This window comes from Pterocles gutturalis, unplaced genomic scaffold (genome assembly GCF_000699245.1).
Source record: "Pterocles gutturalis isolate BGI_N339 unplaced genomic scaffold, ASM69924v1 scaffold40785, whole genome shotgun sequence".
In the NCBI taxonomy this organism is placed as follows: domain Eukaryota; kingdom Metazoa; phylum Chordata; class Aves; order Pterocliformes; family Pteroclidae; genus Pterocles; species Pterocles gutturalis.
In genome coordinates, this window is record NW_010139673.1 from 1 (window position 1) to 20,843 (window position 20,843).

A 20,843-nucleotide genomic window follows, 5' to 3' on the forward strand; every position below is an offset into this window, starting at 1 on the left:
CATTTATTATAAATCTATAGAAATAATCTATATGTAAACACGCACACATTAATGTACATATGCATTCTGGACTACATAAATCTATATATATATAGAGAGAGAAATGTTTCTTGCCAGGTCACAACAGCACCTTAGCTCCTCCAAATGCCCCAATCCATTCGGTAAGGGGCTTTTCCTGCCATTCCTGTCCTTCCCCCGGAATTGGGGTGGGAGAAACCCCCCGGCGGGGGAGCGGCGGCACCCCCAGACCCCACGCCCAGAGCCTCGCGGGGCTCTGTGGCAGGACTGGGGGCAGCCCACACTTACTTTCTGTGGAAGGCATGTTTACAGGGACAGATCCCCAGCTCGTCCTTGGGCTTGAACTCCTCCAAGCACACGGCGCAGATCTGGAAGGCAGGAGAGGATGGAGAGAAGGCAGTCAGCTGCTGGGAAGTGGGGAAAAAAAACCCCCAAAAACCGAAAAACTGTCTCCCTAAGTGAGTTTCCATCTTCTCCCCAGCGCTCGCCTCGCCCCTGCCTTTGGTTGGGAGAAAAAAAATGCGAATTTGGCTTCTGATGCCAGTGGGGAGAGAAATACCACCCTGCACCCAGGAAAGCAAACTCCTCTTTGGCTACAAACCCTCTGGTTCTGGCCAAGAACCTTTTTCTTTTTTTCTTCTTTTTTTTTTTTCTTTTTTTTTTTTTTTTTTCCCCTCCCCCCTGTGCTGCAGAAGAATTATTTGGGAGGTTTCTGCATCCCAGAGGGGTGAAATCCCCCCTAAAGCATTCCCTGATTTCACTGCCGGGGCTTTGGGAGCACAGGCTGGGGCTGGGGTGTCCCTTTGCCAGTGGAGGGGACCCCGAAGCCCCCCCAGAGCCACAGCCACAGGGCTGGGACGTGTTTTGACGTGCCAGGAGGCTTCAGGGCGCAAGGGGATGGATCCACGGTACTGCTCGGTCCCTGCGAGCATCCACAGGGATAACTCTGGGAAGAGGAAAAGGCAAAGGGCACATCTCCATCCCAGGGCTGGGAACGTCGGTGGCTATTTTCCCAGCGGGCAAGAAACCCAGCCGAAATCCTTTTCCCCCATGTCGCTGGTTATTCCTGACCTATTTTGGATATTCCCGGGGATTTTGGATATTCCTGGGGATTTTGGATATTCCTGTCTGGTTTTCTCCACCCACCCCCAGCCTGGGATTCTCCGGATCCGAAACAAAGTCCAGCCCCACTGTCAAAATCCCTCGGGATGAGGCAGGTGGCCGGCAAGTGCCGTGAGAGGCTCCCGGCATTCCCACGGGATGTGGAGCCCGGCGCTACTCTCCAGCCACCCAAAGCTCATCGCAGACATTTTTTATTGAGCGAGGAAATGCTGGCGGAGCTGCTGGGGTCAGTCCCTGAGGAACACACACATCCCGAGCCCCGTGAAAGCCTGGGAAAGGTGGCGTGATGGAAAAAAAAAAAGAGGAAAAACAAACCCAGAGAGCTCGGGGGGACTTTCACCTCCGTGAGGCTCCAGGCAAGCCCTGGCAGCCGCCCTGGGATGTTGCAAAATCCGTCATCCCCCTCCATGCTCTGCTTTCCAGAAGCGCTGCCTGGAAATGCCAAAATCCAAATGCCCAAAAAGGGATATTTTAGAGGGAGCTGGAGCAAAACCCTTCCAGCCTTTCCCAGATCCCAGGGAGCCCTCGTCCTCCCCGAAAGCAAGAGCTGGGACCAGAGGGGATGGAGGAGGAGGATGGAGCATTATCGCTGCCCTTCCCGGCTCCACCGCGCTCCCAAATCCCTCCTGTGATGAGCTTCTCACCCTTGGAAGTGCTTTTAAAGTTCGTGTGCCAGCAAAAAATCCTGCTGCGAGTCAATTTAATGTGAGTGGATCAGAAATAGGGGCCTCGAGGAGGGACCGCTCTGTCCCTCTGCTGCCCCGCTGCCCTTGGGATTTGGTGGAGGGCGAGAATGAGATGTGGGACGGGCTCTTGCTCTGCCCAGGGAATTAAAAAATATAACAAATGGAGCTCGGATTGAAGAGAGGAGCAGACACAGGGCTGGGATGCGGGTGGGCATTGTTGTTTTTAGGGGCAATAAATCCAGCCCCTGGTTGAAGCAGGGTTCAGGCAGATTCCTGCTCAACTTCAGCAGAAAAAATGGGTGTGAAGAGGGACCCTCAGCCCCAAACCAGCCTGGAAAGGTGCAGAGGGCAGCTAATGGGTTTGAAATCTGAAGGGACGAGTGGGTAGAGGTGGAACAGGGTCACATCCTTACTCCAAGATGTGTTTCAGCCTCTGGAAATCCTCGTTAATACAGAGGGACCCAGCTCTGCCTTCCTCCTGAGGCTGAGAGGAACCCCCACGGTTTGGGGCTGGCAAAAGGGGGTTTAACTCTTAACACAGCCAAGCAGACCCCCCGTGCCTGCCTCGTCCAGCCAGCTCTTCTCTGCAGAGCTGCAAGCGTGGGGCAGCAGGCTGGGGAGGGTGTTTATCTTTGATTTCAATTAAATCCCGGCAGAGTTTTCTCTCCCCGAATAACGCAGGCGGCAGAGATGGGCTGGATATTGTCAGGCTCTGACGGTGGAGAAGCTGAGTGGAGCTGGAGGGGACGTAACCGCCCAGGGACACTGTTTATACACAGCCCAGCCTGCATCTGCCTCCTCTTTTATCCACGGCTTTTTATCCCAGTGATGATAATAATAAATAATAAAAATAATAAGGCAGTCAATAATAATAATGCAGTAAATAATAACAGTGCAATAAATAATAATGAAAGAAATAATAGTGCAATAAATAATAGTGCAATAATAGCCCAATAAAAATAATGCAATAAATAATAATCTGTTATAATTAAATATCATTATAATGATGCAATAAATAATAACGAGGCAGTAAAAACTAAAGGGGACCCAGGAGGAGGAGGGAGATGGTTTAACCCAGGTCCCCTTGCAGATGTGCTTTTACCATCTGCGTTAACAAGGAATTAGACTTTCTGAAAGAGAAAAGAGACGGAGCTGCCGGTGCAGACGTTAACCTGCCCCGACCACCGTCCCCGTAATGGGTGCGAGGCTGCAGAGCAAACCCGCTGCTGGCACTCCTGGCTGTGTGTTTTGCTCCTGAAGGAGGTAAATTCGAGTGTCCCCCTGTCCCCATCCCCTCCCCAGCTGGAGGAAGGGGAGGGAGAGGGAGTTTTTTGCCCTACTCACCTCATGTAGGTTCAGCTCCTTCACCTTTTCCTTGAGTATAACCTGGAAGAGAAAGCAACAGGGTCAGGACACAGCTTCTGCCACGAGCGTTTGCAGGAAAAATCTCCATAAAGAGAGACCCCCCCGGAGAACTGGAAGCCCCCAGTAAAGCCAGCACAGCCAGGGAGCGCAGCAGGTCCTCACCCCCGGGCAGAACAGGAGGAAGGCAGCGCTGGCACAGCCATAACCACAGGGACCTCCTCTGAAAATTCAGAGACCTGCAGACTGACGGGGGAGAGACGCTCCTGGGCGGGCGAATCGGCACAAAATAAATTAAATCAGCAGGGAGAGAGGTTTGTCTGGGCTTTGCAACTTCTCTTTGAAGATCAAAAGCCTCCCAAGGAGAGCAGCACAACAGGAACCTGCAGGAGTGACTGCTCCAGCGTGGATCTGGCACGAAGCAGGAGGGAAGAAGAAGACAACTTACTGTGCATCCCCTCACCTGTTTGTAGGCATAAAGCTCTTTGTGTGCTTGATGTCGGAGCCTGCAATTGAAAAAGAAACGTCAAGATAGGCAAAAAAATCAGGATTATGGTAATACTCAAACATTTCATTTCCCTTCTTTACAGATTTTTTTTTTTCATTTTTCATTTCAGAAATGAGAACGGCCACACAAAACACTGAAGCACCAGCCAGCTTTCCGCGGCGCTGGGGAGGTAACACACACACTCTCCTCCCACTTTCCTCTCCTGACCTCCCTGACTTTCCACCCAGACATCACCCGCACCATTAAAACCAGCAAAAGCTGGGGCGTAAACCAGGAGCTGCCATGAACACCCCCAGTTTCCAACCACCTTCTGCTGCCATCAATTTCCAGCCTGGATGCGGGACCTTTTTCCCAGCGATGGGTGTTTAGACCCGGGGAAAGCTCTGCTCCCACCGAACGAGGATGAGGAAGGAGGTTTCCATCGCGTTGGATGATGCTGGGTTCCTCAAACACAGCTTCATCTTCAGTTATAACACCAACCGTGCTGCTCCTGCCTCCCAAACTCGCAGGAAGAAGCGTTCAACAAGAGGTCATCTACCTGGCTGAGCTGTTTCCCCCCACCCACCTTTCACACCACTGTGCTCAGCAAAGTTTAGGTTTTTTGTGTGGTTTTTTTTTCCCCCAATAGCATCCCTTCCTGGAGCAAATCAAGGGATGGAGATGGAGGGGATTAATCTATTCCAAAAATGGAATCGAAGGGGAAGTCCAGCCCGTGGCAGCAGGAATTTGCGACCACGAGCAAAGAGCCAAGCCCGTCCCCTCCCTCTCCAGGAATCACCGGCGGGAGCATTTGCCCCCACTCCTGAGGACGGAGCAAAAGAGCAAACAAACACACACCACATCCCTCCATCATCTTCAGTTTAAACTATTAATAACAAACCCTCTTTCCAAGCAGCAGCCACGTCCACAGCCCGGCGGAGCGCTCTGAGGGCATCAGCTGGCTGGAGAAGCCAATTACGCTCCTAAAATAAATATTTTTTTAAAAAAATAACAAATATTGTTTCCCATTACAAGACACAGCACTTAGTGAAGAGCTCTGAAACCTCAAGAGGGAAGTCATCAGCTGGCCAAGGACTTTAACAAGCCGTCAGTGTGTGTCTGCAGGGCTTGGGCAGCCGCAGGAATATTTTTCCCCAGCCACCCTCCAGCGTGATTTCAGCTGGGGAACCCCTGTGCCTGAAACTTCACTTCTCCAAAAATATTCCGGGGGCTGTCTCAAACCCCAGTTCTTTCACCCCAGTCTCTCGGAGGCTTTCTGGTCGTGCAAGGCTGCAGTGGGTGAGTCCTAAAAACAAGATGTAAAAATATTTATCTGTCCTTTCTGCTTGAAAACACCTCCGGCAAAATATCGCGGGCTTTAAAAGGGGATGGCAGGGTCAAAATGCGCTTTAATGTTGCAGAGAGAGCTCAGAGATGCTCCTGAGCCCCGAATTTAGTGGGGAGGCATCTTCCCTCCTCTAAGGATGCTGCCTGGCAGGGAACCTACCCGCAGAGCCCCAGACAAAACTGCAGCAGGCAGGAAGGAGAAGACTGGGGTTGCATCCCTCCACCAACGACCCCGAGCAGAACCCCGAGCAGAAGATGCACAAACAATAGAGAAAACAGGATAAAACCAGCCCGGATCCACAGGGATCCCGGCGGCTGGGAAACTGGTTATGAAACACAGATGGGGCAAAGCAAGATGCGTGGCTGGAGACTGCGTACGAGGGGGAAAAAATTCTCCCAGCACGGGGAAAAAACATCTGTCTTAGGGAGCGCTGAGCAGCCGCCGAGATGTTGGACCCGCCGAGCCAGCGCCACCGCAGGGAAGGTGTCACACGAGATGCTCAAGCGTCTGCAGACGTGGTGGTGGCATCTGGACCAGTGATGGGGAAGAAGCGAGGACCTGGCTGTGGATTTGTGCGGCTCCACGCTGTCGGAGCACTGATGCTATGATGGGATGGTGCTGAGCTCTACAGGGAAATTTTGCAAAAAATTTTTTAAAAAAACCAAACCTCCCTGAAGGTGATGGGGAACGGCACGAGCACATCTGGTCCCAAAGCGTGCGAGCTCCGTCTGCTCCTCCACACTTTCCTTTCCAAGCCAGGAACCTGGGCCAGATGGATCCCGGTCGGACGGAGCGCAGCTGTCACAGCGAGACCCCGGATCCTGGCAGGCATTATTCCCCGTCGGACCCACGGCTGCATCCATCTCGTGTCGAGAGCTGCAGCTCCGGAGGAGTTCCTGGCAGATGGTGGGTTTAGATAAGGGACCACACAGTGTCTTGAAAGCCAAAGCGTGGCTGGAGATGGTGCATGCACCATCTCTGAGTTTAATAACCGCCTCTCGTGGATTTTGTGATCTTTTCCCAAAATTTCCACGCCTCCCAAAGGCGAGGGAGCACCCCGCTTCTCTGCGTGACTCCTAATCGCCTATAGCAAGCGAACAACCACAGAAATAAAAACGCAGAGGAAAGAAATTTTTGCAGGTTTACCTCTAAGATCTGCTTATTGGACAATTTTAGAGTAGAAAGATGCCGGCGCTGGCTCTTCGCCCCATCAGAGGCAACGTCAGGTTATTACTTTCAATAATTCAGCAGAGATCAGACACAAACAGCTGCCTGCAAAATTTAATTTCCTTTTCTTCCTTTTTTTTAAAATTTTTTCCGAGCAGAGGCAGCAGCCACAAGGGTGGGACCCATGCTTTGTACCGGAGTGGTTCGCAGCGGCAGCAGAGCTCGAGATTTGCCTGGACTGCACACAGATGATGATCTTTGCTTTTGCCTGGAATTCCTATCCGACTGTTTTGAGCCAAACCGATTAAAAACATCGCTTCCTCCTCCCGTCGGAGCGGGCAGCGCGCTCTGTATGAAGACAGTCGTGAAGCACAACCCCTGTGCCCTCCTCCCCTGGCTCATCCTTTAACGCCGTTGGCTCTGCGATTCGGAGTCAAAATAGACCAGAAACGGGCTCTTCCACGCTCCCCGTGCCTCCGCAGCCGGGGACGCAGCCGAGGGCTGCAGGGGATGCTCTGATGGGGAGCAGGCGGTGAGAAGCAGGGGCCTGGAGGACAGTGTCACGAGCTCCGCTCCTTATTTGCCAAATATTTGCAGATGTGAGTCACGAGAGAGGAGGGAGAGGATGGGCTGTGTTGCTTCTGCACCAAAGCCACGAGCTGCTGCTACCTGCCAAGAACCCCCGTGGGTGCAAGCGGAGCCCCAGAGCTCCCCAGGGGACTGTCCCTGCCCTGGGTGGGTTTCTCTGCGACCACGCGGTGCGATCCCTGCTCCATCTGCTCGTTAAATTAACACCTCTCTTTTATCCAGCCTCCAGATGCAATTCTGTAAAATTAAAGCCACGCATCTCATTGCAAAAAGGGTCAGGAATGCACGGGGTAATCCAGGAGGCTCTAGCAGCTGGTTGACGAGGGGGAAAAATTCAATTTCAATTCAATATCTTACTTTGTGGATGAAATCCTCCTGCTGCAGGGCTACGAATATCTGCTGGCGAGGCAGCCAAGCCCCGGCAATGCTTCGGTGTTAAATGGTGCTGAAGGGGAGAGACGTGGCAAACCCTTTCCAGATCAATAATTTGGGATGCTCTGTGCTCGCATGCGCGTGGTCCTCATCCCTGCTGTCCATCTACAAGACTTTCCAAACCTAGTGGGAGGTGTCCCTGCCCGTGGCAGGGGGTTGGAACGGGATGATCTCTAAGGTCCCCTCCAACCCAAACCATCCTGTGATTCTACGATTCTGTGTCAAAGCTCAAGCTTCGACACCCCACACAAGCTCAGATTTCACAGCGAATTCAAAGGACGCGGATGCTCCTGGGACACATCGGCACAGTGAAAACCCGCGGTACAGTAGAAACCCTCCAAAACAGGGGCCAGAGGCTTCTTGTTTGGCTCCGTTTTGGCACTAACAGAGCCGAGGGTGGTGGTTTGAAGAGCGATTCAACAAGTCTCTATAGAGTTTAGGGCTATAAAAAGAGAATTAGATGATCTAATCCAACCTCCCATCTATCACAGGTCGTTCAATAGCACTTCGTTACTCCTGGGACTGGGAGCCAAAAGGTCTCACCCAGAAAGGCCCTCTGTCTTGATTTAAAGACACGAGGAGACAGAAGACTTGCCACTTCCCTCGCTGGCTTCTTTCAATGGTTACTCACCCTCTCTCTTACAACATGCCTCCTAATTTCTAAATTTATAAAGATTTTCTGGCTTGATCTTCCAGACATTACTACTTGTTATTTCTTCTTTGGGGCAGAACACACCCAACCAAGACCCGGTGCCCAGGAAAATAACTCTGAAAATCCAAACACCTCTTCATTTCGCAAGCCAGCCATATAGATTCAAGCGCAAGCTGGGCAAAACATGTCCTTGAGCCTTCTGAACACCATTTGTCTGGTTTTTTTTTGGTGTCCCCTCCCACTGGCATCTCGGCTGAAATGGGAACACTGGATGCAGACGCAATATCCCAGCACAGACCTTGTGAACGTTGAGCACCGAGATACAAACCACTCGGTCGGGGATGACCCCTTCATCCCTTTCTGCCTTGGCTGTGGGGGTGGACAGATGCGTTGCACCTTCAAACACCTTTTTCTTCTGCATAATTGCGGGTAAAGGTGAAGATCTGATGCCCAGAGAGACCAAATCACCCCGGGTGAGCCTGGGTTTGGGCTCACCTGCAAGTTTAATGAGGCTTTGCTTTGTACAGAGATGAAAATAGGTGGAAATTATCAAATATTTAGAAGGTGACACTGAAATCTTGCTTTCCTGGCCTACAAAAGCAGGACGAAACATTTTCAACACCCTCTGGACAGAAAGCCCAGGGAGATGTCTGCTGTGAGCCAGCCAGACACAGCCTCCGCGGTCCAAGGCAACACCACGCACGTGTCTGATGGGGATGGAGGGAAGGGATGCGATGGATGTACAGCTCACAGGGAGCTGGGGCCATCCAAAAACCCAGAGGAGAGGGAAAGGGGATGGAAAAGCTCTTCAGCAACTTGGCAGGAGAGCTCTGGGTACGCAGGATTTCAGCAACCGCTGCTGGTAGAGCGATGCCCCCTGCTCCCGGCCATGGGGAGAGGCACAGCCAGCCCCATAATCCAGGTTATCAGCACAATTTGCCCCCGTCACCGCCTCGATTTCCAACACCGTGTTTTTCCCCACCTGCCTCTTGCTCTTCCTCTGGCTGGACAAGTTTCTTGTCTCAATTAGTGGCCCAACTCTCTCCCCTATGGCCCATAAAATAATTAAAAACAAGCCCCAAACTAGAACAACCTTTAACCCTCCCGTCCCGCTTCCCATCGTTGGGATTAACAAATCAACTCTCTGCATCATTAATCTCTAAACTGCGTTGTTGAATGAGCAATTTGTGTACAATCAGGACCGGAGCAGGTATTAAACATTCCTTAAGCACACAGTACCCAAGTTACTCATTAAAGAGGAAAACGTGTTGAAACATTAAGCAGAAAGTAACAACCATAAAACATCCCTTTCCTTTTTTTTTTTTTTTTGAAAAGCCAACTGTGTTTTAATGCCTGTTTGAGCACACATATGAATATATCTCCTGTTTTTAAGGCAGAAAATATAATTGCCCCATGGGGCTGGTAGGTCCAAGATGTGTTGGGCGGACGGTGTTCGGTGCTCACTGCGTACGTGCTGGGTTTACTGGTTCTACTGGGGATAAACACTGGGCTGGGCAAATTCTCTGATGACGAGGAAAGTTAAACAACTTCAGGGGTCACATCAGGTTGGCATGAGATGTGTCGTGGAAAAACAAAGTGATGCCATCCTTGTTTTGGGATGGAGGGAAGGGTGATGGGCTCGGTCTGAACCGTGGCAGCTCTTGAAAGGAGCTGGGGGAAATTCCCTTACCTGATCAAGTAGCAACAGAAGAGCAAACTGAGGATGAAGACAAAGATGGCCGTGCCAAAAACCACGATGTATATGTTGAGAGGCAGGTTCTGGAACCCGATGTTCGGCATCCTGAAACTGTAATGGTGGAAATCCGAGCTCATGGGTAGGCTGCGGAGACAAGGGAGAAAACACACGGATGTGAGGCTCCTCTGGCAGCTGGGGATGCCCTTCGGAGACCGTCGCTCCTTCCAAAGGCAGGTGGGGGAAGGAGAGGGCAGCACGCTTGCCCAAAACCGAGCCCCCAGCTCAGTAACCCTAAAAACAAAGCAGGATGAGCCAGGGCTGGGATCTTTCTTCCCCTGCTGGGAGCTTCTCCTCCAGCTATTTTCCCCTCTTCCTTACACACACCATCCTTTAAATTGCATCAAGGGACAGCTGGGATTTGTGTCTGAGCAGCCTTGACTGCACCCAATGCCCCCCAAACCCTCATTCATTCGGCCAAAATATTGAAAGCAGCCAGAAAGCCTTGCAGCAAGGCAACTTTTCCTTCCCTTCTCCTCCTGCAGTTTCCAAGACCCATTCCTCATTCCATAGAAATCCCCCCTCCAAAGCCACCGAGCATGCCCATGAACCGTGTTCAACACCTTCCCAGCGCATCCCAGTAAGGAGGAGAGGACAACAATATCCGCATGCCATACAGCAGCGTCGCTGGAAATTACAGAGGCCACCAAATAAACTTGGTTTGGTTTTCTTCCCCCACGTGAGATGCAGGTTGGGCGGTTTCAGCTCATTTTGGCAGGTTTCAGTTTTATTCCTCGGTGCAGCAAAATCCCGAAGCACCCACGAGCAGCGGCGAAGAGGAAGACGAAGCGATTTTGGCTGTCGATGTACCACGTCTCGGACGCGTGACCAAAACCTCCCTCCCCCTCGGAGAGACCCAATTACACCAGAGCAGCTGTCTGGGATAACGACTTCACATATCATCTCTCCTGTAATTTTAGTTTTATCCCACGGGACACCAATATTTTACAATAACCAGCACAGAGGGTTTTTCAGGAGCCAGGCAGAAAATCTTCATAGCCATCAAAACCCTCTCGCTGCCGTAACACCACGTTAACACTCAAAACCCTTAACTGGAAAGCACATATTTATTTTTTCTTCTTATTATTCCTTTCTAAGGCAATCATTCTCCAAGCCATTCACCCCTGAACGATCACAACCGTCTCTGGCCAGGCATAAAGTCCACCCACCCCCAGCTTGGAAAAGGAAGTTAAAAATACGCCTTGTTTTCCTTTCTGCCCACGGGAGAGGGCTGGACCCGCAATGAAATTTCACAACAAGCAGGGAAAGTACCTGCAGTCTGAACCCCGTTTCCCCAAGAAAATTACCGAGGGATAACAAAACCCTCCCCTGCAGCAGGGAGTTTTCCACAGCGCACTAATTGCATGGCTCCTGATTTTGCATGAGGTGAGAAGACGGTGGGGAAACCACAGAACCTGAACCCCAAACATGCCGGGGAGCATCACTCCAAAAAATCAAAGCATCCTCTGGATGTCCCGCTCCTTCTCCAAGCAGCATCCTCGCTCCTGCATCTCCTTTCCCCCCTGGAAATCTTTTTTTGCTAAACCCCCTGGGCTTCCCTCTACCCTCCCATCACATATACGTTGCTCGTATATACATTGCACACTCCCCATGCTGTGCAGGGAGCAGACTCACCTTTCATCCTGCTGTTTCGCCGGCGCTAGCCCCTCGCCCACACCTTCCTAAAAAAAAGCCGAAAGCAGCATCTCCACCGAACGGCCGCCCGAAAGCCTCCTCGCTCTGCCTGCTTTCGGTTTTCTCAGCTCACTGGGAGTTTCAATTCGATTTCTTGTAAAGCCTGGATGTGATTAAAGCCTCCAGAGACCGACACACATGTTCAGCAACTCTCCCGGCCAACGAGGAAATGCTCCAAGAGCTCCGGGAGCCGGCACACCCCCTGCGAGCGCTGGTGGGGATGGGATTTTACAGCACAGCCACCACCCGGCAGCTCACGCTCCTCCACCACCGTTTGCTCTGCTCAGCCGAGCTCTTTTGCTTTGCAAATAAATTAAAAAAAAATACAAAACCACCCCTGAACCTTTGCTCCCAGCTCTGGCGGAGTTAACGCGCAGCTTGATGTCGCTGCGGAGGGTTGGGTTTGGTTTTGTCTCCACGTTGTTTGCTGGCTCCAAGGGATTTTAGACAGTTCGGGGGCTCTCCCCTCGGTCACGCTCACATGTAGGAGGGGGTTTTGGCTGGAGGACAAGGTTCTGTCTGTCCCTGCTCACCCTCAGGCTTGTGTCAATAGTCACTGGAGTTGGCCAAGGTGTTGGCCAAGGCATTGGCCAAGGTGTTGGCCAAGGTTGGCCGGCTCCAGCTCCTCAACCACCCAAGAGAAAATCAAACGTCCTCCATTTGGGAAAGCTTTGGGTCATTTTTTTGCAAGGAAGGAGAAGAAGCAACTCTTGGAGAAGATGCAACAAAACCAACCAGCACCAGACTATTATTTTTCTTTCCATGACAACTCCTTTAACTCTTGATGCTCTTCTTACCCAAGCTGGGGGCTTTGGTTCAGCTCTCCCATCTCCCAGGAGACGCCGCAGCGGACTGAGCACAGAAGCAGAGACAGCAGGCGAGGAAAATCCAGGGCAGCAAATCCCTTCGAGCCAGAAAAACTCCTTACAGTGGTGTCCAGCCGAGCCACGCAGCTCTTCCACCGCTCCCCATGACCACGGCCGCAGCTACAAACCATCACAACCCTCAGCAAACAAACGGTCGATAAAACCAGAGCTCCATCCCACCCACAGCATCCTACTCTCTTCTTCCAACCGTACCACTTCCCTAATATTTCACCCCAAAAGGATGTCACCATGCAGCTGTGACCTCGCAGGGGCTCCCTTCGGCCCCCTACGGTGCAGGTCCAAGAGTCCCCAATCAGACTCATCCAAACCTTGTGTGAAATCATCTTCTCCATGCTGGAGCTATCCTGGTGCTCCCTCCCTCCTGCTGCAACCGCTAAGAAACGTTACGGCAAAAAACACGGAGGTTAGAGGGGAAAAATAAGTTAGCCTGCACAGGATCCAGGAAACTGTTAACTTTAAAAACTGAACTCTGATGATTTTAAGCAGCCAAGCTTTGGGGTTGGGTTGGTTCGTTTTTTTTTTTTTAAGGGGAGTAGTGGGGGAGGAACTGTATTTTATAATCTGCTTCAGATTTGTGAGAGCACATCCAAAAGAAATTAAAAAAAAGGAGCTGTAAGGAAGGATGAAAAGTTTCTGGTGCGGAACAAAAGCCTGCCTGTTGCTCTCTCCCCCCAACCAAAGCATTTCAGTGCAGGCAGATGCTCCTCCTGGGGCACCCACCGTCCCTCCTGGGGCACCCACCAAACCAAAACATCCCCGCAGCCCCCGGGATGGGGGACATGAACTGCCTGGAGGAAAGGGGTCAGTACCTTACAGAGGGGAGGATTTCCCCAGGGCTGGATGAGATCCTCTCTGCAGCACGAGGTTATGGTGGGGGGAAGATGTCGATTTGGTCTTTGTCTAAAAAAAATGAATCTGGTGTGAGATCAGGAGATGAAGCGGTGGGGAATTTGGGCAGGCACCCGCCCCGTTTCCTCAAACTCTCTGCTGCGACTAGATCCAGTGGGCCTGTACGTCCTTGCAGAGCACAAAAAAATGGGGAGAGAAAGGGGAAACAGTGGGGAAAAAAGGGAAAAATGGTGCCAGCCATCAGCGTGCAGGGCAGAAGAGATATATTTGCTGAAGAAAGATAAACCTGGGGAAAAAGTGGGGAGAAAAAGCCTTGAACTAAGGAAGCTCTATGGGAGTCTCAAGGGCTAGCTGGAAGAAAATATTCTGAGTACACATAAAAAAAGAAGTGTGTGTGTATATACATCCAATATAGTTTGCAATATATCACACATATTGCAATACAGATGGATTGCAAACAAAACCACCTTAGACGAAAGCAAAGGAGAGAAAATGTGATTTTCTCAGGCTGCAGCGCAGAAGGAACCGGAGGATATTTATTTACCAGCTTGCAAAGATCAAATGAATGGTGGTGTCCTCGCCATGGGGCCGTACGTGGGGACACAGAGAGAGCCGGGGATGGCAATGCCACCAAGAGAACTCGAGCTCCACACCTCCTCCTCTGTTCCACCCTCCCACGAACCAGCAGCACAGGGCCAAGCACATCCCTGTTTCTTTGATGGCTACAAAAACAAGCTTTAATTAGAAGCCGAGTTAGGGTTAATGGCATATCGAGAAGTCAGGAAGCCAAGTTTTACACGCCAGCATTAACTCCCCGGCTTTGCAGCACTTTGATTACAACTGGGCTGTTAAAAGCAAACCCAAATAAGCCACTGAGCCAAATGAATCCCTATTATCATCATGGCAAGCGCTTAATGCGCTTAATAATCAAGGGCAACCTCTTACCCAGAGCTCTCGTCAGGTGAGCTCAAAGGGATTAATAAAGGAGACAATTATCTGCTTACAGGTAGGGAAACTGAGGCAGGGAGGAGGGGAGCGAGGCAGGAGAGCCACCGTCCCCAAAGCCGGGGGGTGACACCGGGGATGCCACTGGTCCATGAGCATCATTCATGAGGCGCTGCTCATGATTTTTTAAAAAATATTATTATTTATTTATGATATGAGTGCACAAAGGGGCCATGCGAGCGCTGTGCATCATACCCAAATATAGCCCATGCGCGGGGCGGAAGGGTGGCTTCTGCCTCTGCTGTCATAAAAAAAAAAAAAAAAAAAACCAAAACATTTTCAGAGGGATTTACCTTATGTTTTCGAGACAACTTCCTCCCCAGGGATTCAAAATAAACCCAGGCTGGTCTGAACTTCCTGAACCATCAACTGGGGGAGCTGGATGGAGCCAGTGGTCCGAGCCCCTGCAGCATCCCCCCGAAACCAACCCACCTCCAGGAAATACTGAGCTTGAAAAACTCAACAAATCCAGACACACGCAGGTTCCTGTTGTCTGACCGAAAGCACAAATCTCAGGGAAGAGAAAATGCTCAGCCGTGGCAAAGCTCCAAGTTGAAATATTTTATCGACGGGAAAGATTTCAAGCGGGTGCAGACGGTGTCTCGGGTTTCAAAGGCGTTACGCAAGTCCGCAAAGAGTTTTTATACAGGTTTAACCCAAATGGTTATTAACTCAGCTGAAAGTTAAACTGTGAGCAGCTGTCAAGACCTTTCCGAAATACCCCAAGTTGTACTGCGAGGCGAGCTATTCTTCCATGCAATAAATCCACAACATAAAGGTCATTCAATGAGTCTGTCTAATGGGATAATATTTAAAAAAAAATAATTTCCAGGTGTTTAAAAAGCAGCAGTGAGAGATACCTGCTTTTAACTCACAGGGAAAAAACCCCCATCGTGAACCCCAAAAGAAAAGCAAAGCCCTGACCTCAAGCAGCTGGAAGGAATTTCCCTCGGCTCCACCTCTGGAGCCGGTCCAGCGCGAGGATCGGCAGCGCAGCGGTGGGAAAATCGCGAGCAGCTGCAGAGCCAGCCCCCGAAACCAGCATCGCTGTCGCATGCATTGCCTTTGCCTGGGACGAAGCTGGGGATCGCTCCCCGCCGGGAGCTATGTCCAAAAATGGGGGACAGTGGGACTGAGAGCAGGGAAAAATAAAATATCTCAGTGTGGTGGGATTTTAGGAGAGCTACGGTGCTTCTATAGGGATGGTGTCAGGCCAGCGCCCGGCCACATCCAGTCCCGGCTCTGAGCATCCCTCCGGACCCACCTTCACCGCAAACAGCCGGCAGCGAGTAGAGGAGCGGGAGCATCTCAGCAGCGTTACTGATGAGCGAGATTAACGAATGGGAGCATCCCGACAGGTCCCTCGCGGTCCCCTAACCACGGGGCAGAGTCGCACAGAGATCCAGCAAAGCTCGTCTGGGGCGATGCTGTGCCACAGCTGGGAAACAAGGAAACTTTTGGGTGCCAAACGGAACAAAATCTGTTTATTTTACCCCATTTCAGGTGTGTGCAGCTTTGGGGGGTGGCGGTGGATGTCTGTTGTGTGCCTGGATAACCAAAAACCAAACTGACCTCCAGCCAAGAACCTTGTGGGGAGAAGGGATCAAAGGTTCCACCAGCGAATCCGATGCTTTTTTTGAACTGGAATCAGGAAATTTCCTGGCTGTGTTCCCCGACTGGCTGACACAGAGCACAAACCCTTAACCCTCTGCACCGCCTTTGGGCAGGGGGACAGTGACAGAGCAATGTGACAATGCCACGAAGCCATCAGCCACTGGAAAAAACCAGAAGAGTCTTTATAATGAAAGAAATACCCGGTAGTGCAACCGGTACGACAGCAATTTTCAGCAAGCACTTAAGTGATCCCATGATTTTAAGACCGAAGAGCACCTTTAAATGTGAAAATGTTTTTACAGCTGTTGTCAGAGAAACGTACAGAAAATAGGTCAGCGGCAGCTCCCGTGGCCGAGTTTAAAGTCGAATGCTTTCACCCAGCGCCGTTGGAAAGGCAAACCAGAGGTTTGCTCAGGGCTGATTTTGCAAGTTCCAGGAAATAAAGCAAAAATAAACAGGAAAAAAAAAATCAATAGTGCTTTTTAATCCAGTCTGTAGGAGAGGGGGGAAGCGGAGTTTGGAGAAGAGCCCTGCTTGGGCTCCCATCGGATAGCAGAAATGAGAAATGGAAATCGCTTCTCAGGGAGTCAGCAGCTTCTTGCTTCGAAAGGCGCACACGAGCTGAGTACAGCTCAGTTTGCTTCTTGGCGATGAAATAACACTGGAGGAATCTTTGTCCCTTTGGCCCTGGGGATTTTTTCTGTTTTTTTTTTTTATTCCCCGGCACGCAGCTCCAGCTCCGATCCACCGTCACGCCGCGCTAAGCTCACTCTTCCTCCCGAAAGCGTGGTGGGAAACAATCCGCCGCCACCTCCTCCTGCCCCCAGCCCCGTTCCTGCTCACGGGGGTGAAACCAGAAGGCAGCAGCCCCCCGGTACCCCAGTGGGGTCACGATGATGGGACCACATCACCCCATCGCTGCCTCCATCCCCGCCTGCTTCGGTGGCACTCGACGGAGCAGCATCGTCCTGTACCACATAGCTCAGGGGCTAAAAAAGTTTAACAACACACATGTTATTAAAACCAGGAGTACTTCAGCCCTTCACATCCCACGCTGCAGCCCCCCTGCCCTTAATTTGTTGGAAATAATCTTCTGCCCTTCGTTTGCAGTTGCTTTTCCTCGTTTGCAGAGTTTTCCCCAATTAGTGGGTTCCTTGGGGAAAGCGGATGGGAAACCCCGCTAGAAACGCTCAGCCTGAGCAGGACCAGACCAGAGAAGTTGGTGTTAAATGCTCCGGGGAATTTGGAAATTCCTGAGTGATGATACCAAGAGCCAGAGGGATGCTCCCAAAATAATCCCACCTGGAAGAACATCTTGCTTCTATCCAAGTCATCTTCAGGCTGAATATATTGAAAAGAAGATGGACAAAATGATCTCCACCTCCTGAAACCCTTTTCCCCATTTCCTAATCAACTTTAATAGGGGGAAAAATAAAAATTAAAAAAATCAGTGCAACACCCAGGGATCAATAATCCCTCCAAAATCCTCCTGGGGGTAGGCACCCTGTGCTGGGAAGGGGAATCGCAGCTGCCTGCAGCCATCCCATAAAGACAGAACGTGGAGCCAAGCACGGTTTGGGATGCAGGAAGGCATAATGCTCTCATTTACACTAAATAAGGTTGCTAGGTTATGGATTTTTTTTTTTTTTTTTAGGGACATAATCCGAAAGGGGATCCAGATGGCTGTAAAGCCTTGTGGTGGAAAAACAGCATGAGGCCAGAGAGGGAAGAATTCCTCTTTATGCCGCTGCCGTCTGCTCCCGGATCCTGGATTTCAGTTCTCAGGAATGTTCTCTGCGGACGTTTTTAATTGCATCATTTATATTTGCGGGAAAAATTCAGGAGAAGAGGGAGCTGGATGCAGAAGAGTGAAAAAGTTGGTGTCTGGATACCGGAAAAAAGTCACTAAAACAAATCCGCCGGAGGAGCCGCCCCACAAAGCTCATGTCAGTTCTGCAAGGTTGGTATTTTAAGATGCTGACAGCATTAAAAAGCTTTCAGGAAAAGCCAAACAAACCCAAACCCCAGCCTGCTGGGAATTTACACTCGTGCCACGTCACTGCCATTTGCTATTTTTCCTAATACTTCCAGAAAAACGAGCTGTGCAGTCAGCCTGCCCTTCCTCTGGTTTTAACAGAAGCACTGGGGTTTGGGAGAGTTTTGTTTGTATTTTTTTTTTGTTTTTTTTTTTAAATCATTCCTTCTGCTCTGCTAACAGAGGTGGGGGGAATTTCGCAACACTTCAGAGTCCAGCAAAAAAAAAAACCTCCCTGGAGCCATACAAATACAGACACAAACGCTTCACTCCCACGGGATCGGCACAAGCAGAGGTGGCTGCAAGGGTCGCAAACCCCCCAAAATTCAGCGGGAAATGGAAAACTGAACTTTTCCACTCCCGGGCTTGTGTGGCCAAGTGAGGTGGCTGATGGAGATAAATATGGTTAAACCCATCGCACGCATCTCCTCCGCTGTGGCGCAGTCTCGGCACCGAAGGCGATGCCATGGGGTACCATCCTTCCCGGCATCATGGTCTGGCTTTAGTGGGATGGAGAAAGTCAACGGACCTTAAAATTGAGGGTTACCTGCAGCACAGGGGTCTGTACTGGGGGGTGAAGGATAACCACACCTGAATTTTCAGCATTACCTACTTGCACCCCAGGGATGTTGCTTCTTACATGAGTTTCTCATAAATTGAGCCCTAAATAAGTAAAACAACCCAAATTATGGGTGTGCTGCTGATGCAGGACTCACTAAAAAAAAAACAAAACAGCTTTTGAGAGAGTTTCTTAAATTTTGCATTTTTCTTGCAGCCAACCAAACAAAACCTGCTCAATATTTTCCGACCGCTTCAAGGCTACTGGAGCCTCCTCAGGCAGCGAAGCTAAAAACCACCAACGGGACTTTCAGGCATGGAAGAGTTCGCTGTCGGATCTTTTTACAAATTCCTGGGCGCTGAATCGCCTACTAGAAGGCAAAATATATGAGCGGCACTAACGAGTCGGCTTAGCAACGAGCAGGCAGGATGTCTCTTTAAAGGTCAAGAGAGCACATGATGCCTGGGAGCCCTCGCGTCCGGATTTTACTACGAGTTACAGATCCTTCCAGCAAGTCTGGTTATTAAACTGCACTCACACGTCTTTTAAAACCACTCTTAAAAACCAAGATTTCCTCCCCCTCAAATATCATTTTCCTTCTTTGAATGCATTCCTACCCTTCCTCGTCTTCACCGTTCGAGGGGAAAACCCGCGTCGAGACGGAGCGCAAGGAAAAGTCCCACCGCCGCGGGGATTTTCGGGTAGCGCCGCCGAGAAGCATCATTGAAATTCAGCGGGAGAAGGCGGTTTTCCTCCGCTCCGCGGGGGCTGCCATGTTAAATCCCATTTAGATTCACAGTACAAGGCTGCTAAAATACCACCGCGGCGGCTACTGGCACATTTCAATGAAAACGCCGCGGCCTCATTAGTATAGTGGAAATTATGAGCTTGTCTTTGTATATATTTAAAAGCTCGCTTCTGAAAGTATATTGGGTTGGCGCCAGAAATTCCTGGCTTGGAGCTCCTACCACTCGACAGTTCGGGATTGCCTCACTCGGGCAGGTCAAGCGACCACGCAGCCATCGACCCGGGAGAAAAGGCATTAAACCAACACCCCACGGGGTATATACCACATTTGCTCCGTGCGAGCCCGTTAGCGATCCTAATGAAGGCGCAGGTTATAATTAAGAGGGTGTTGGGAGCTCCCATTGCTCCCGACAGCCAAGACGAGAGCATCCCATCGACCCAGCAGTGCCGTTCCCCTCTGGGGATGGAGCACAAAGCCCAAATCCTTTGTAATATGGGGCAAACTCGTGAAATAAGATAATTTCCAGGATCTGCTCATCTCAAGGTGTGATTTTGCAAGTCTCAAGGAAAGCTTTGGGGTCAGCACCCCACTTACCCGCGTGGGTGCCAAGCCACGTAAACCCAACGTAGCTGCTGGGTGCCAGGGATGCTGGAAAAAAAAAAGAAAAAAGAAAAAAAACCACCCAAACCTAATATTGCACAAAAAGCCAGAGTGAGTGAGGGAGAGGATGAAGATATTGTCTTTGAGCGCTTTGATTTGCAAAGGAGCCTAGAAATTGTTTCGGCTCTTGGTAACAGCACAGAGATCCTCTTTCAAACACCGCGATGACGTTACGCGGCACAGAGAGAAAAAAAAAGAGGAAAAAAAAAGGCTCGGCTAATCCTCACAATTTTATAAGCATCTGAGACACTAATCCGTTGATCTCATTGGGAAGGATTAGAATTACTCCCTCGCCAGTAAATTTCAGAAGTTTTCCACCAGATGTAAACAAAAGCGGAGAGCAGCCCGTGGAGACAGCCGCCACACAGCCGGACCGCATTGGGAAATCCTCAGTGGGGCTGGGTTTGGGGTGGAAAAGGGGAATTTCCATCCCAGGGCTGAGGAGGGACACCTGGAGCGATGTCAGCATCCGAGGCGATCCTAGCCCACGAGCCCAGCTGCAGCCAAAAGATGGGATCCCATACCCGGCAAGCATCCCAACGTGGCATTGCAACCTGTTTTCGGGGTCCCCCTCTTACAGGAAAGATGCTCCAGCTAAAAAAACCCCAAACCCCCACTTGCTGAAAACATTATTTTAATGGTAAAACAAAAAAAAAGGGCAAATTTCAAAGCAGCAAATTGGATAATTCACAGAAAACCCAAGTTCTGCCCAGGTATTAAGGTGGAAAAATATAACACAGCATCCTCATGTGAACAGTCTGGCACCTGCTGCTGCGCTTGAGCTGAATAAATCACAATATTAAAGAACCAATTATTCCATTTAGAAGACGAAGCAGGCAATGTGCAACCTGGTTTTTGGTAACAACCACCGTTAGCTCCTGAGTTTTACGTGCTGGCTCTTCAGAGAAATGTTAACAGCTGAAATAAATCGAAACCTAAAGGAGGCTTCGGGCAAAAAGGATTCAGGTGATCCCGTAGGGAGGAAACGCCACTTTGGTTAGAAAACTAAAAGGTAAACTTTTGGTAGTGCTTCCTTCTTTCCTCTTTTAAATTCCACCCAAACAAGAAATCTAAAGAGATTGAAGTTTCAACCTCAGTTTAAACCAGGACTCGGTCTCATCAGGAGTTGTTTTAAACCCAATTCTTTTGTAGACACTTGACGGGACAGCAGCAGAA

General features: G+C 50.4%; 1 protein-coding gene across 1 annotated transcript; it reads right to left on the reverse strand.

Annotated features, from left to right (window-relative positions):
• Window positions 1-302: 302 nt before the first annotated feature.
• Window positions 303-9,695, reverse strand: RNF24 (ring finger protein 24). The gene is made up of 4 exons (XM_010083400.1): window positions 9,553-9,695; window positions 3,652-3,694; window positions 3,171-3,212; window positions 303-386 (listed from the first exon to the last, which is right to left on the reverse strand). Exons 1-4 carry the CDS (start codon window positions 9,693-9,695, stop codon window positions 303-305), a joined length of 312 nt encoding a protein of 103 aa, XP_010081702.1.
• Window positions 9,696-20,843: the final 11,148 nt, after the last annotated feature.

Excerpts from the sequence above, each read along its gene's own strand:
- RNF24 (XM_010083400.1), bottom strand. The coding sequence starts at position 9,695 with ATGAGCTCGGATTTCCACCATTACAGTTTCAGGATGCCGAACATCGGG. Across the intron at positions 3,695-9,552 it reads TTCTGTTGCTACTTGATCAG|GCTCCGACATCAAGCACACA; the intron begins GTAAGGGAATTT and ends TTTCAATTGCAG. Across the intron at positions 387-3,170 it reads AGGAGCTGAACCTACATGAG|ATCTGCGCCGTGTGCTTGGA; the intron begins GTGAGTAGGGCA and ends CCTGCCTTCCAG.